Raw genomic sequence first — 15,221 nt, 5'->3', positions numbered from 1 at the left:
TGTGTTATTGAATGGGATTGGGTTGATCTAAGCAGTATAACACCAGATTAAGGGCTTATTCTGAGAAGTGATTAAGTAATTAGATTTATAATAAGATGCTAAATGAGTCTGAATACTTCTGAACTTTTTTTATACAGGGGTCTGAGTGTGTTGCTTCAAAACTCAATTATGACTCATCATTACATAACAAGCAATCTGCATCTCCTTTGATTGCCTATACACACAAATCTATTGGCTGCTTGCTATTATCATGAAAAGAAAAGATTTTGTTTTGTCAGGGGGGTAAAATCCCTATCCGCTGGACTGCTCCGGAGGCAATTGCATACAGAAAGTTTTCCTCAGCCAGTGATGCTTGGAGCTACGGTATTGTCATGTGGGAAGTGATGTCATATGGGGAACGGCCCTACTGGGAGATGTCCAATCAAGATGTGAGTAACTTGGGCTATTCTTTCTTATTACTAAATTCTAGGCAGGCGGGCAGTTGTTGTTGTTGTGTTTTTTGTTGTTGTTGTTGTTGTTTTTACCATTATTAGACTTTATATATATACTGTATATGAATTAAGTTGTGGATGATGTTTTTTTTTGTTTTTTTTTGGAGATTAGGCCAAAGTTGTTTAATCATTTAAACCTTCAAATGCTATGTTATATTTCAAATTGTGCCAGAAAATATATTTTCAGTGTTAAAATACATTTTTTGGTTAAATGCAAAATGTATTTTCTAAAATATATTTTGAACAATATAAATATAATGAGAAAATGACATGTAACAATGCAAATACAGTATATTTCAGAATCTAGTATTTGCAATGTATTTATTTGGCCATTTTCAAATATATATATATATATGAAGAGTTCAGATGCAAAAGCCTCTAAGTGCCATCTGAAATTTTCCTCTAGAATGATCATTTTTATCAATCTCGTCTATTTACAGGTAATTTTCATTTAAATACAACTTAAATATACGAGCTTGATAAAAAATTATCATTCTAGAAGAAAATTTCAGATGGCACTTTTTGCAGGCTCTTCATATATATATATATATATATATATAACATATTTTTTATATATATATAACATATTTTTTAAATATATTTAAAATACATCTGAAAATATATTTCATCTCCCAGAATCCCTTTTCCTGTTAGATTTCTCTGAATTTTTTATTATATTTGTTTTAATTGCAATTTTAAATCATCTTCCCTTGGGATGTGGCCAATTGTAATTCAATTTAAAACACATATTCTGTGCAATTATAACATGTGGAACCGTGTTATGCCTTTAGTTTATTCATTACTGTTCTCGCTAATTATTATTTTATACACCCAAACATTGGGGGATCCAGTAATTGGCTGAAGTATTTTAGACCTCTGATGGCCTACCCAAAAAAAATGCATTCATAAAATGAACTTGTAGAATTTATATCCCAGTAAGGTTCTGTGTATCTTTCTGCAGGTAATTCTGTCTATAGAGGAGGGCTACAGGCTCCCTGCGCCCATGGGCTGCCCCGTGGCCCTGCACCAGCTCATGCTTCTCTGCTGGCAGAAGGAACGCAGTCGACGACCTCAGTTTAGTGACGTGGTCAGCTTCCTAGACAAGCTGATCCGCAATCCCAGCAGCCTGCTCACACTGGTGGAGGATGTAAATAGGTAGAACGATCACAACAACATTATAAAATGCTTACTACAATCAAAATAAGTGCCAGTATTGAAATTACCATTTTAAACTGAAATTGTTAGTATTTACTTACAGAAAACTCTGATTAAACTTGACTGTTGTTTCTTGCCTCGTGGAAAAGCCTGTAAATGATTTTTTTTTTTTATTTCCTTGCGTACCAGACTGTTGTTGTTTCACATACAGAATCTGTTGCATGTTTAAACAGCTTCCCGGAATCTCCTGAGGATTTGCCAGACTACCCTCTCTTCATATCCATCGGTGATTGGTTGGATTCCATTAAAATGAGTCAATACAAGAACAACTTCATAGCAGCAGGGTACACAACCCTGGATTCCATAACCACCATGAGTATTGAGTGAGTGCTACTGCGAGTTCTGTTCATAGCTTTGGACATTGTAAAATTATATTTCTAATCAGTCTTATGAGCCTTAGAAATGCATGTATTATAATAGGCAGTAGGCTTTATGGGATTACAATAATAATATGTAATAATAATAAACGGCTAACATGAATGATTAGCCTAGGTAAATAATCTAAAAGAAGCTAATTAATATTCATTAAAGGGATAGTTCACCCAAAAATGAAAATTAGCCCAAGATTTACTCACACTGAAGCCATCCTCGGTGTATATGACATTCTTCTTTCAGACGATTACAATTGGAGTTATATTAAAAAAAAAGTCCTGGCTCTTCCAAGCTTTATAATAGGAGTGAATGGCTGTATGTCTTTGGAAGTCCATCAAAGTGCATCTATTCATGATTAAAGTGTTCCACGCATCTCTGGGGGTTTATAAAGGCCTTCTGAAGTGAAGCGATGCGTTCGTGTATGAAAAATATCTATATTTAAAACTTTATCGTCTAAAATAACTAGCTTCCGGCAGACGGCTGTACGCATCTGGGTGAGTAAATCATGGGCTAATTTTCATTTTTGGGTAAACTATCTCTTTTAAGCTCCCTCACTCTACACTAGACAGTAGCGTAGATCTAACATTGAATGGATTAAATTACTTTTCATATTCACACCCTTTATAATCATCTCATGAACTTGCCAGTTATGTAACCCAGTTTCGAATGTCTCACCCTCATTGTTTTCTAAACAGTGATGTAAGAAGAATCGGAGTGTCTCTGATTGGCCACCAGAGGAGGATAGTGAGCAGCATACAAGCACTACGACTGCAGTTCCTCCACATTCAACAGAATGGCTTCCATGTATGAAAATACACATATACACATACACATACACTCATACAAACGCTTATCCCAGCAACGCTAGACCTCACACACACTCTCGAGGTCTGGGCTGACTGACTGTCATGAGAAGTGCTCCACAGCTTCAGTTTCTATCAAAATCCAGTGAAGATTTCCAGTTGAAACACATACATAAGAAAGCAATCTCAAAGACCCTGAAGAAACATGCTAAATGTCATGAATTGTTTGTCTTCTTGGTAAACTGTGTGTAACAGGAAAATTGGACCATTTACCCAGAGGAACCACAGTAAACAATGGAACAATGGCACCATTTAATTGTTACGAAGATGTCATCTGTCAATCATCCTGCAAGTTCTGTGATTGACTGGACTCCAAATCGGAGAACTTTGAATAGTATATTTGCTATTTTAATGTATTAAATTATGTGTCTTAAGAGATTTTTTCTGGTTTATTCATCGAGCTTCTTCCTGAGCCTCTAAAACGAGAGACTATGGATCTGTTGAATGTCTTCAGCTTTAAATGGCTATTATACATTGTTTATCACATCTGATATTTATCCTGATATTTATATGTATATGTGAATTTGTTTCTTTTTTTGGTTGCATTTTGTTTAGTTAATTTTCTAAGCAATATGTGCAGTCTTTAGAAAACCAAGAAAAGAGCCAAGGTAGGGAAGTGAGAGCTTTATCTTGCTCTGTTTAAAAAAAAAAAAAAAAAGCCACACAAAACCATTGACTTCCTCAGGCTGTCGGCGAGGTGGTAAAAGTCTGACCTTTCAGAAGACTGTAAGCCATTTTCTTACTCCTGTGCACCACAGTCAAATTGAACAAACTTATACAAATCCACTCAGACCGAGATTTGAGAACTGCACACATTTGTTCAGTCTGCTATGGTGTACAGTATCTATAGACACCTCTGATATTTTATCAGTTTGCCTTGCGATTATGAAACTTTTGTCAGTGGAGAAACGTTGAGGTAACGGGTTGCAGTAAAATGTTCTCATATAGAGAGCATGACAATATAGCACTCTGCATGTTGGCAAGCATTTTTTCCCAACACAGCAGGCCTACATACACACATAACTTCAATGGCAACATACACATTTGCAGTCTCCTTCGCTTCCACCAGACAAACAAACGCACAATACCGTACCATGTTCTGTAGCTGATATATGCCCCCATTCTTTGACAGGCTCTTTGTACCTGAACACATGTTCGGGACACTGAGGCCACTTGACAAACTTCAAGTTGCAATGTGCAAATGTCAAAAGCGCAAGAGATCCGAGTGCTTACTTCAAGCAGGGCAAGGGTAATCTCTGGGTAATCAGGTCATAATGTATTGTTCATAGTAAACTAATTGTACATTATTTTTTATAATTTATAAAGAGTACAGAGAGATAAAGGTGATATAGGTTGAATGTTTGTAAAAATAAATGATAACATATATTTGTGTGTTGTGTTTTGAGTATCACAATCCAAAAAAATGCAAATATGAACTGTGGGTTTGCTTTCTAAAATGTTACGGTAACATGACAATAAGTTGTAATTTGTTAACATTAGTTAACTACATTAGTTAACATTAACTAACAATGATCAATACATCTACAGCAATTGGTAATCTTCATTCATGTTCATTTGAACATTTAATACGTTTTTAAAATCAAATGTTGTAACATTACTGAATGTACTATGAACTAACATGACATACACAACGAACAATAGTATTTTATTAACTAACATTAATAAAGATTAATAAATGCTGTAAAACACACGTTGCTCATTGTTAGTTCAGATAATGCATTAAATAATGTTAACAAATGAGACCTTATTGTAAAGTGTTACTGTTACCAATACAATACGAAATCATAAAGATGCTACATTCAAGTTAGTTGTAACACTAGTTAGGTCATTTGTAAGGAAACTTCTAATACAGTTTTCATTTGAACAGCATGCTCAGCCTACAAAGATTTTTCCTTTCCATTGTTGTAAACCGTTATCTTCCTAAATTGACAAAGCAACTGGAACAGGTTGTAACAACAGATTTTACTATTTTTTACAACAACAGCCTTTTCAAAATGTCTGCTGAAACTCAACTGTGACACAATTGTCAATAATGAGTGTAATGTTGGTTTTCAAAAATTCTTATTCTCTCTCCACCCCTTTCTATATTGAACTATAGTTGGCTCACTGTATTAAAAACAAGTTGCTGCCTTCAATTTTTAAGTACAATCAACTTGGATGTTTAAGTCATTTCAACTTAAAGGACATTAAACTGACTTAAAAAATTAGTTCTTGTATAACTTTTTTTTTTAATGAAAATTGCTTAACTTATTTTGATGGGTTAAAGGTATGTAAAAGCGTTGTCATAACTTAATTTGTAAAATTATATGATCGATAAGTTATGACAACATTTTTTTACATTGCTTTAACTTAAAATTTAAGGCAGCAACTTTTTTTATAGTGTCGTTATAAATGATGGTTTGAGATTATCATGATTAAAATGCACACCATGAAAAACTATTTTAACATAAATATATTTATTTAAAATAATAATAATATTATTAAATATATCAATGCTAATCAAAATATTAACTAATTCTTGTTAAGGGAAATCTGATCAAATCAATACACCTTGATAAATATGAGTTGCTTTGGTCTGCTAAGTATATGTGCACTGGAAACAAAGATGGGTATATACACATTAATAACTACATGTTGTGTGACAAGCATTGTTTTAAGCTGAAAGCTCTGTGTTACAGTCATTTATTCATTTATTCATTTATTTTAATAAACCAAACTTGACCTTTTTAATAATGAGGATTTATTCAACTATCAGAACTTTTAGCCCTGTGGACTTTTATAATTTTGGAAGAAAACAAACTCTATTAAAACACTTTAATATGTTTAATTTGTCTATAATGTCCAGCAATGGATATAGTACAGTACAGCATAAGAATTGTCATTTTTCCTCTTAAAGTCATGAACATCATCATGAATTTCACTTCCACTCTATTTGCTTATAGGCTCGTCGTTTTGCTAAGGCTCATTTAAACAGCTCCTATTTTATGTATCCTATACGCAAAATTAAATATTATTTTCAAACTCTTGAAACTAATGCTGTCTCTTGCAAAAATCTTGCATACTCTTCACTAACGCTGTCTTGTGTTATTATAGCTAATTGAATTGTTGGGTGTAGGGAAATATAGCAAACAATAACCATTCTCACACGGTAAACACTGAATGAGTGTATGGTTATATCACTTTATATTATCATAGTTTTAAAAGTACTTTTTTTATATAATAGAAAATAAAGGTAGGGAAAGGAGGCATTTTCTTGAAAGAAAGAAAGAAAGAAAGAAAGAAAGAAAGAAAGAAAGAAAGAAAGAAAGAAAGAAAGAAAGAAAGAAAGAAAGAAAGAAAGAAAGAAAGAAAGAAAACACTGTTCTGACATTGTCCATCGGAAGGCGCTATTAAGTAAACACGACTCGAGCCGAAGAGCGTCATCGGTCTCCTAGCAGCGGCGTGTCGCGTGTGAGAGTTTTCAAGACGCCAGGTAAGTGTTTTTACGTCTCTGCATCTGCAATGCACACATCATCAATCAGATGACTGAGATTTTTGTATGCGAAATTACTTTTCAAAACCAAGACGCAGACAACACTTGAGCCGAGCCGGAGCAGAAAAGTAAGAAAGAAAATCTTCCCATGTACAGCAGACTTATACGTTAGAGCAGGTTAGCCAGCCAGACAGCTAACGTTAGCCGTCGTCCGCTACGGATATGTAACGTTAAACAATAACCTTGAATTACAAGAAAATATGTCAACCTTGTGTTGTCTTAATGTGTATGCATTTGAGTGTTTAAACAAACGTCAGAAGACAGAAATGTCAGAATTATTTGAGCATCCTCCTCGTACATGTTAAGCGCTAGCATGTGTGCTAATGAGCTGAGAGGATTACAGGCTGTTCTCGTAGATTACGCTTTTACTCTTCTTGTCCGTTCATGTGTTTCTGACCTGCGACACCGTGACAGATGCGGATAAAACGGTGCCAGTTTCGCTGCTGTCTGTGGACTCATTGATGAATGGATTGTGTAACGTTAACGCTATTATGCGACTTAAATGTCATTTTCATTTAGACCGATACACAACAGGTGGGTGTTTTCTTTAGACTCAAGATACGATATAAATATCCCAAGTTAATAAATTAAAGTAACGTTAATAGTTGCACGTAAATAATTGGGTTCATTTACTGCAGATTTTATGTGCATTTTGCTTGTTAGCTGTGTGTCTGCTCGCAGCTCAAGTTAATTCACTTAAATCGGATTATTAAAAAAGAAGCAAACAAGCTTATTTTCTCATCAGACCTCTGGCCGCTGACAGCCAACGGTGCCCCATCTCCATCAAATACAAACACTTTCAGATTATAACAGCCTTTATTATTAAAACAACAAATCAGTGTTATTGTTAAACTGTTTACAATTCAAGGTCTATACTATATATATATAAAACTAAAATCTAAATATATTTATGCATATTAAGTGAATTTTAAATGTATATTAAGTGAGTTTATTGCACAACACATTATGAATTAAAATATAATAAATAACATGACAAATATTCAATTAAAATATATTAAATAAATTGCATAAAATAATACACACATTTTATGTATACATTTATAATGTCACAAAAGATTTCTATTTCAAACAAATGCCATTCTTTTGAACTTTCCATTCATTAAATAATCGGGAAAAACAATCACAGGTTCCACGGAAATATTAAGCAGCACAACTGTTTTTAACATTGATAATAATAATAATAATAAATGTTTCTTGAGCACCAAATCAGAGTAATGATGCTGAAAATTATGCTATGCCATCACAAAAAGTTGAATGTACATTTACATTTTAAAATATGTTAAAATAGAAAACAGTTATTTTTGTAGTAAATGTATTTCGGATCAAATTAATGCACTGCAGCCTTGGTGAGCATAAGAGACAAGCATAATAGTCTCCCAGATTTATCAATGTATCTATCTATCTATCTATCTGTCTGTCTGTCTGTCTATCTGTCTATCTATATCTATCTGTCTGTCTGTCTGTCTATCTGTCTATCTATATCTATCTGTCTGTCTGTCTGTCTGTCTGTCTATCTGTCTATCTATATCTATCTGTCTGTCTATCTATCTGTCTATCTATATCTATCTGTCTGTCTGTCTGTCTGTCTGTCTATCTATCTGTCTATCTATATCTATCTGTCTGTCTGTCTGTCTGTCTGTCTATCTATCTGTCTATCTATATCTATCTGTCTGTCTGTCTGTCTATATATTTTTTTCTTCTTCGTTTGAGCTACTGAGATCTCCCCTCAACAGTTGGTGTCCTACGTAGACTGTGAAAAAGAAGAGATGTTTCTGTTGTCCCAAGTGTTTGTCGGCCTCTGGATGCATCTAATGAATAATCTAATGGAGCTTGTCTTTGATGTTATCTCTTTCCAGAAGCGCCCCATCCAACTAGGCAAATGGGGCTTTTTGATAAGCTTGCAGGGTGGCTGGGTCTGAAGAAGAAGGAAGTGAACGTGCTGTGTTTAGGTCTGGACAACAGTGGAAAAACTACCATCATCAACCAGCTAAAGCCATCCAATGTATGTTACTCTCCTGTCTGTACACACAAAATATATGTTTTTGTATTTTCCTTTCTCTTTTTCTTTGTTTTCTGTTTTGAATGTGAGCTCACAGTTTTTTTTTCCCTTTCAGGCTCAGGCTCAAGACATTGTCCCAACTATAGGCTTCAGCATAGAAAAGTTTAGGACCTCAAGGTGAATATTTAAAAGAGCTAACTATGTAGCTTTATAGTGTGAGGGGTTAGTCTCTGAAAACCATTTGTCTTTTTTCAAAATCTTACTAAAACAGTAACTCCCTCCTCTCCCCAAAGTCTTTCTTTCACAGTGTTTGACATGTCAGGACAGGGAAGGTACAGAAATCTGTGGGAGCACTATTACAAGTGAGTTTCTCCTATTCAAGCTTGTTTAATTAAGTTTACTGAGCTAATGGAGTGTCATCGCCCACTTTGGAATCGATCTGTGTGGTTTGTGTTTATTCTGTGTTATGTTGTTTTCAGGGAGGGTCAGGCCATCATTTTTGTGATTGACAGTGGAGATAAATTAAGAATGGTGGTGGCAAAAGAGGAATTGGATACCCTTTTGAATCACCCTGGTATATCTTTCTTTCTGTCTGTCTGTTTCATTTATCAATATTTTAGTCATCATTTTCAAATCTGAATTAAAAGCAGCATAATACCCATAAATGTTTTTTTTTCTTTCTTTTTTTTCTGATGTGTACTCAGATATTAAGCACAGAAGGATACCTATACTCTTTTTCGCCAACAAGATGGACCTCAGGGATGCGTTGTCAGCAGTAAAGGTCTCTCAGCTCTTGTGTCTGGAAAACATTAAGGACAAACCATGGCATATCTGGTAAGAAAACAAAAAATAATTAGTTTGAATTTTCTGCTTGCATTGAAATAATTTGTATAGGTCCAACGCACTATTCGGACAGGATTTAGTGTTTGAGTTAGTTATTAACAGCAAGTCTGCAGTTCGAAGGGTCTATTTTGTCTGGATGTGGGCGAAATGGAAGGTCATGTAAAAATTAACAAGGTTTATATAAGTCTAACATTATGTAATTAAAGGAACTCTTTAATTACATTACACAATTAGGGGACTCTTATTATTGATTTAATTTTCTTTGTACATTGGATGGGATGTCTGAAGTACATAAATCACCAAACTAATAAACCAGGCAGGCTGCAGCACATTAAGAGATTTAGCTTTAGTTACAGTATTCAATAAATGTCATAATAAATGAGGAAAAGTCTTACATACCACAGTGACAAGCATTCATATCCGGACAGAATTGGATTTCTCAGAGGAACCCTGTGCTAGTCAGGGTAGGCAATTTGCTTTTTAATTTTTACAAAGGTTGCGTGAGGTTTTTACAGACGTGTTCAATTCATATGGGAATAACACAATCACAAAGTACATCTGTGATCTCCTCAGGGTAAACCTGCCCCAACCGAATAGAGCTGATGAGGTGTGTGCGCGTGTGTGTGTGTGTGTGTGTGTGCGTGTGTGTGTGTGTGTGGTCCTGGTAAACCCTACGTTATAGGGATTAAATAGGGACAAAAAAACCACAAAGATGGCACTATCCAGAATCCTTGTCCTTGTGGGGACATTTTTTTGGTCCTCATGAGGAAAACAGCTTATGAATTATACTAAGTGATGATTTTTGAAAATGTAAACATGCAGAAAGGTTTCTGTAATGGGTAGGTTTAGGGGGAGGGTACAGTTTGAACACTATAAAAATCATTATGTCTATGGAAAGTCACAATAAATCATGAAGTGCGTGTGTGTGTGTGTGACTATGTATGTGTGTGTGAGACTAAGCAGAAGCTAATTATATAAATGTGGGGTCGGTAAGATTTTTTTAAAGGGATGGTTCAGAGTAAAATCAACCCAGGGTCCTTTGCACCATGACCTCTAGCCAAACACCCCCCCAGAAGGTTTTTTTCCCTTGATCGAATATTATTAAAGTTAGAGCTTAAAGGAGTAGTTCACTTTAAAATGAAAATTCTGTCATCATATACTCACCCTCATGTTGTTTCAAACCTGTATGAATTTCTTTCTTCTGCTGAACACAATGGAAGATATTTAGAAGAATGTCAGTAACCAGGCAGTTTTTAGGTCCCATTGACTTCCATAGTAGGAAAAAAATATACTATGGAAGTCAATGGGACCCAAAAACTGCCTGGTTACTGACATTCTTCTAAATATCTTCCATTGTGTTCAGCAGAAGAAAGAAATTCATACAGGTTTGAAACAACATGAGGGTGAGTATATGATGACAGAATTTTCATTTTAAAGTGAACTATTCCTTTAATAATGTTCGATCAAGGGAAAAAAGGCTTCTGGGGGGGGTGTCTGGCTCGAGGTCATGGTGCAAAGGACCCCTAGGTTGATTTTACTCTGAACCATCCCTTTAATAATTTAGAAAGTCTCCAGTGCTCACCAAGGCTGCATTTATTTGATCTAAATTGTAACCAGCACTTTTTAAATTCAATTTAACGTGTACTTGTTGAAAAAAAGTATTAATTTCCTTTTCTTTTCTTTTTTTTCTTTTTTTTTAAATCTTACTGACCCCTAACTTTTGAATGGAATCGTGTGAATATATTATTTATATACAAAGCATACATAAAATTGATATGAAATAAATAACTTTTACAGTGCTAGCGATGCAGTGAAAGGAGAAGGCCTTCAGGAGGGTGTAGACTGGCTGCAAGGTAAATGCACATTCCATGCTGATTTTCTGTTTGTCTTTAATTTGTTTGTTTCTTCAGAGATAAGCTCAAATACTGTTTAAGAAGGGTGTCAAAAGAACTGTACCATTTAAAACGTTCAATGCCATTTCCATTCTTGTGTTCCGTTTCATCCATAGAACAAATTGCACAGTAAGTACTTGCAGTTGAAATTAGCAGATGTGTTGTGATTTCTTAGTTAATTGTAGATTTCCCTTGTGGACTGTATTTATTCTTGCAGCTTTTTACATTTCAATTTGGCCTTTTGAGAGAAATTCAAAGGCAAATAATCCTTTTATATATAAATATCTCAAAGATGAGATACAGCCCAAATTGATGCTCAACTATTTCAGATCCCCTCTCCTTGTTGTTTGAGGTGCATTTGAATATTCAGTCAAGTCAGTAACGATTAAATGAAGTTCACAGACGTCTGTTTTCCTCTACCCAGTAGTTTATCCCAATCAATCCAGGAATTCAGGGCCTCACCCTCATCGGAATCATTTATATAGTTATCAAAATGTATAAAGAATTAAATCATTGTTCTGTTTTTCCTTTTTCCCCCTTCTCATTAACAGATCAAATCAGAGCGATGAAAACGTAAAACCCTCCTGAAAATGAAAGATTCATGGTCACCTGCTGCAATGGCGGAGCCAGACAAAACAGATCTTCACCTCTGGGCACCTACTGTCTATGCTGACTTTAAAATCAGTTAGATTGGTAGAGTAATAAACTGTTTGGCTTCGAATATGGCCATGTTTGCACTAGGTATGAACATCTGTTTCAGTTGATCAGTGGCCGGTTGCATAAACTGCATAGACTAGTCTTATAAATTAGTAATCTAATTAGTAACTTTTTTTTCTCAAGTTTTAAAAGTCAGTTACATAAGAGTATAGATTAGTCTAATTTGAATCCAAAAAGTAAGATTGATTACCCCTAACTACCTGCTAGTTGGTCAGACTAGTTATTAAGACACAATCTTAACATAGTGGCTATATGTATATATGCAACTGGCCTCTGATTGCAAGTGGTCAGTCGAGATTTTCCTTTTTAAATCTAGTGAAGTTTACCCTATTTGCGCATTGATTAATTGGCAGATTAATAAAAACTGATTAGAATTTCCTCTAAAAATGCAATTGTGGCCAAAATGGCCAAATGGATTTCTGACTACCTCCAAATGAGCGATCAAATCACGAAACATTTTGACTTCCCATTTATGAGTTGGGAAGTCGTATTTACGACATCCGGTGCGTTCACCTTTCGTCTGAGGAAGATGCCGGTGTCTTAATTAACTACAAAAAAATTTTTTATTTTTGAAGCCACTGTAAAATTTATCATTATATTATATTGTTTAATTACAATGCTATTATATTTTGTGCAGGAAATTAGCTTAATTTGTTGTAAATAAAAAAGCCTGACAATGTCACTGCTAATTACCTATAAATATCGTGGTATTTCGCCACATTTCTCACTGACACGTCCCCAATTCGTAAAGATTAAAGAAAATCCCAAGCTTCCCACTCGTATTTACGACTTTGTGGTGGCGTTCATGTGCGTTCAACTCATAAATACGATCTTTTTGAAATGACTTGAATACTTGTGCTGGCCACTTTTGATCACCTGAGCTGTGATGTTATCAGTTGTAAAGTGGTCATAGGTCATCGCACCTTCTTTCTTGATGAATTTTCTTTCATAAATATTCCACAACAATATGTATAATATGCAATAAATTTGTCAAAGTACATCATATTTTAAACTTTAAATACTTACACTACACTTCTTGGCTGCCAATGCTGTAGACTAATTCTGTTGAGAAACTTACTGTTTCTCAGACAGAAAAGTACAGTGGCTAATATTTTATATCGTAGCTATGTTTGTTTATCAATAGATAGAAAACATTCCTGTGCAGTGTTTATGTCATTGCTCTGGAATGTAAAATTGTGAAAGCTTGTTACTGTAGTAATGTATAGCAGTGCTGATTTGTCACTATTTTGCTATGATTTATGTTTTCATGCATTGCATACATGTTGCCTACAATGGACAGTGTTGTTTTGTTTTTGTTTTTTTCAGAAAGTATGACACTTCAAACCGTCACAAAGGAAACATTTCCTCTTTGTTCTGGAGTTATTTATTTTCCAATATTATTATATTTCTCGAGTATATGTAAAGTAATTGTTGCTGCATTTTTTGTCCTGTGTTTTGTCTAGATGATACATTTTCACAAAATAATTTATTTTCTAAACATTTGACTGATATTTAGCAAGGTTTTTTTTTTTTTTTCTTGCTGTTTTTATTCATCACTAAGGGATCTTGTAATAGAATGTTTAAAGAATAAACAGAAACTCTGGCTTAGTCTCTGTATGAAGGGAGTCTCTCTCTGTCTATATAACTCTCTCTCTAATCTTTTTTTTTCAGTAGTCAACTGACCAGTCAATGCCAGTGTGGCACAGAGCTTCATCCTTCTTCCTCTTTAAATAATCAGTCTGGCCAGAGCTCTTTGAGTCTCAACTGTGTGAGGGACAGCTGTTATAGGGTGGCTGAACCATGTCCATGATTATGGCTGTGGAAAATCCAATGCCCTTGCTCATTAGAACCACAACATCAGCACAGATATGTAGGCTACTGAAAATGGCAGCATCTCATCTAATCATAGAGCCATCTGCCGTTTTAATGGAATCGCACACATTTATGTCTTTTCCAGTCACTGAAAAACTAAAGTGGTGCCAAATGGCGTTGTGCTGTCATTGGAGACTTCAGCTGGAGTTTCATCTCATTTAATTATGTTTATGAGGATGACTTGAGCGTTGCCAACCGCGAGTGTGATATTACTGTGGTTCAGTATACAAAAAGATAATGAGTAGCATACTTTTTAGACACAATATGGGCAGTTACTTTTGGTTTTTCTCCGTCAAAAGTTTAGGTTGAATTCGTCTGAGCAGAAGAATGAATCTTCCCAACCACCAAAGCTGTCTGTTTGTGCACTGCAAAGCCCATGTTGCCTAGTAGTCAAGCTAATTCTAAGTTCATTTAAAAAGGGATGGTTCACCCTAAAATGTAAATTCTGTCATTTACTCACTCTAGTATCGTTCCAAACCTCTATGGCTTTTTTTTTTTTTTTCTTGTGGAACACAAAAGAAGATATTTTGAGAAATGTCCCAGTGTTTTGTTTGTTTTTCTTTATTCGATATAATGAAAGAAATAACTTTGGTTACTATCATTCTTCGAAATATCTTCTTTTGTGTTTCGCATAAGAAAGAAAGTCACAGGCTTGAGATAACTTGAGTGTAAATGACGACAGAATGTTCTTTTCTCTCTCTCTCTCTCTCTCTCTCTCTCTCTCTCTCTCTCTCTCTCTCTCTCTCTCTCTCTCTCTCTCTCTCTCTCTCTCTCTCTCTCATCTAACTTCAATGGGAAAATGCTGTATTTCCATCAGCGTCTGGTGCTATAGGGACAGCACCAGAGACAGTCTGTGCAGCAGATCCCCGAGAAGAAGTGACAGCAGATAAAAAAAACAGTGCAGATTCAGATCGTCTCGTTTAGCCATGCGTAACAGACGTGACGCTGATGCGGGACCCTGTAAGTGCCCGTTGCTTGCCACTTTCCATCTCTCTGTGTAAATACCGGGTTTTCTCCGCTGCTCCAGCTACGGTCCCTGAACAGAAGGCTGTAGTCTCTGTTTTTTTCGAACTTTCCAATGAACGATAGACGTATTACAGACGGACAACTGAAATTAGCACCCAATCTCACTGCAGCTACTTTCTACCGCTAGGTGGCAGCATCAGTCTACTCTGTAATTCACTTTTGAAAGCCACAACAGGTAGTTAAACAACTGCTGAAATATACACAATATAAATTCATTTAACTTAATTTTTTAAAAGAAAAACATGTATGAAGGTAATGTTTCTTTCACAAATGTATCACCCGAGTTGCATTTTGAAGATCATACCTTTTATCACCTCTATGGACATTGTTGTAGTAGGCTAGGCCTAAGTGTACATT

The 15,221-nt window shown here is 35.2% G+C and overlaps 2 protein-coding genes across 5 annotated transcripts in view; both read left to right on the top strand.

Annotated features, from left to right (window-relative positions):
* The window catches only part of epha6 (eph receptor A6), a gene marked incomplete at its 3' end in the record, with an annotated part of 149,676 nt that extends 146,065 nt beyond the window's left edge, over positions 1–3,611 (top strand). The window contains exons 14-18 of one of the 3 annotated variants that reach the window (XM_084098966.1): positions 264–428; positions 1,453–1,646; positions 1,880–2,029; positions 2,774–2,882; positions 3,137–3,611. In XM_084098966.1, the coding sequence (XP_083955092.1) occupies positions 264–428; positions 1,453–1,646; positions 1,880–2,029; positions 2,774–2,882; positions 3,137–3,172 (654 nt within the window). Of the gene's footprint in view, positions 1–263; positions 429–1,452; positions 1,647–1,879; positions 2,030–2,773; positions 2,889–3,136 lie in introns of those variants that run through there. The other 2 variants (XM_084098967.1, XM_084098968.1) reach the window with 2 other exon arrangements.
* A 2,612-nt stretch (positions 3,612–6,223) lies between these two features.
* Positions 6,224–13,591, top strand: arl6 (ARF like GTPase 6). Of its 2 annotated transcripts, none has more exons than XM_084099241.1 (8): positions 6,224–6,434; positions 8,372–8,517; positions 8,630–8,691; positions 8,808–8,876; positions 8,994–9,088; positions 9,219–9,348; positions 11,155–11,210; positions 11,801–13,591. In XM_084099241.1, the coding sequence occupies exons 2-8, from the start codon at positions 8,395–8,397 to the stop codon at positions 11,824–11,826; spliced, it is 561 nt and encodes a 186-aa protein (XP_083955367.1). In that variant the 5' UTR covers positions 6,224–6,434; positions 8,372–8,394; the 3' UTR covers positions 11,827–13,591. The 2 variants fall into 2 exon arrangements, with proteins under 2 accessions (XP_083955367.1, XP_083955368.1); XM_084099242.1 differs by having other exon boundaries at positions 6,433–6,562.
* Positions 13,592–15,221: the final 1,630 nt, after the last annotated feature.

The sequence above is a fragment of the Abramis brama genome (genome assembly GCF_963993115.1).
Source record: "Abramis brama genome assembly, chromosome: 2".
Classification (NCBI taxonomy): domain Eukaryota; kingdom Metazoa; phylum Chordata; class Actinopteri; order Cypriniformes; family Leuciscidae; genus Abramis; species Abramis brama.
The sequence above is the reverse complement of the archived record's forward strand: the minus strand, read 5'-3'. Positions and strand labels throughout refer to the sequence as shown.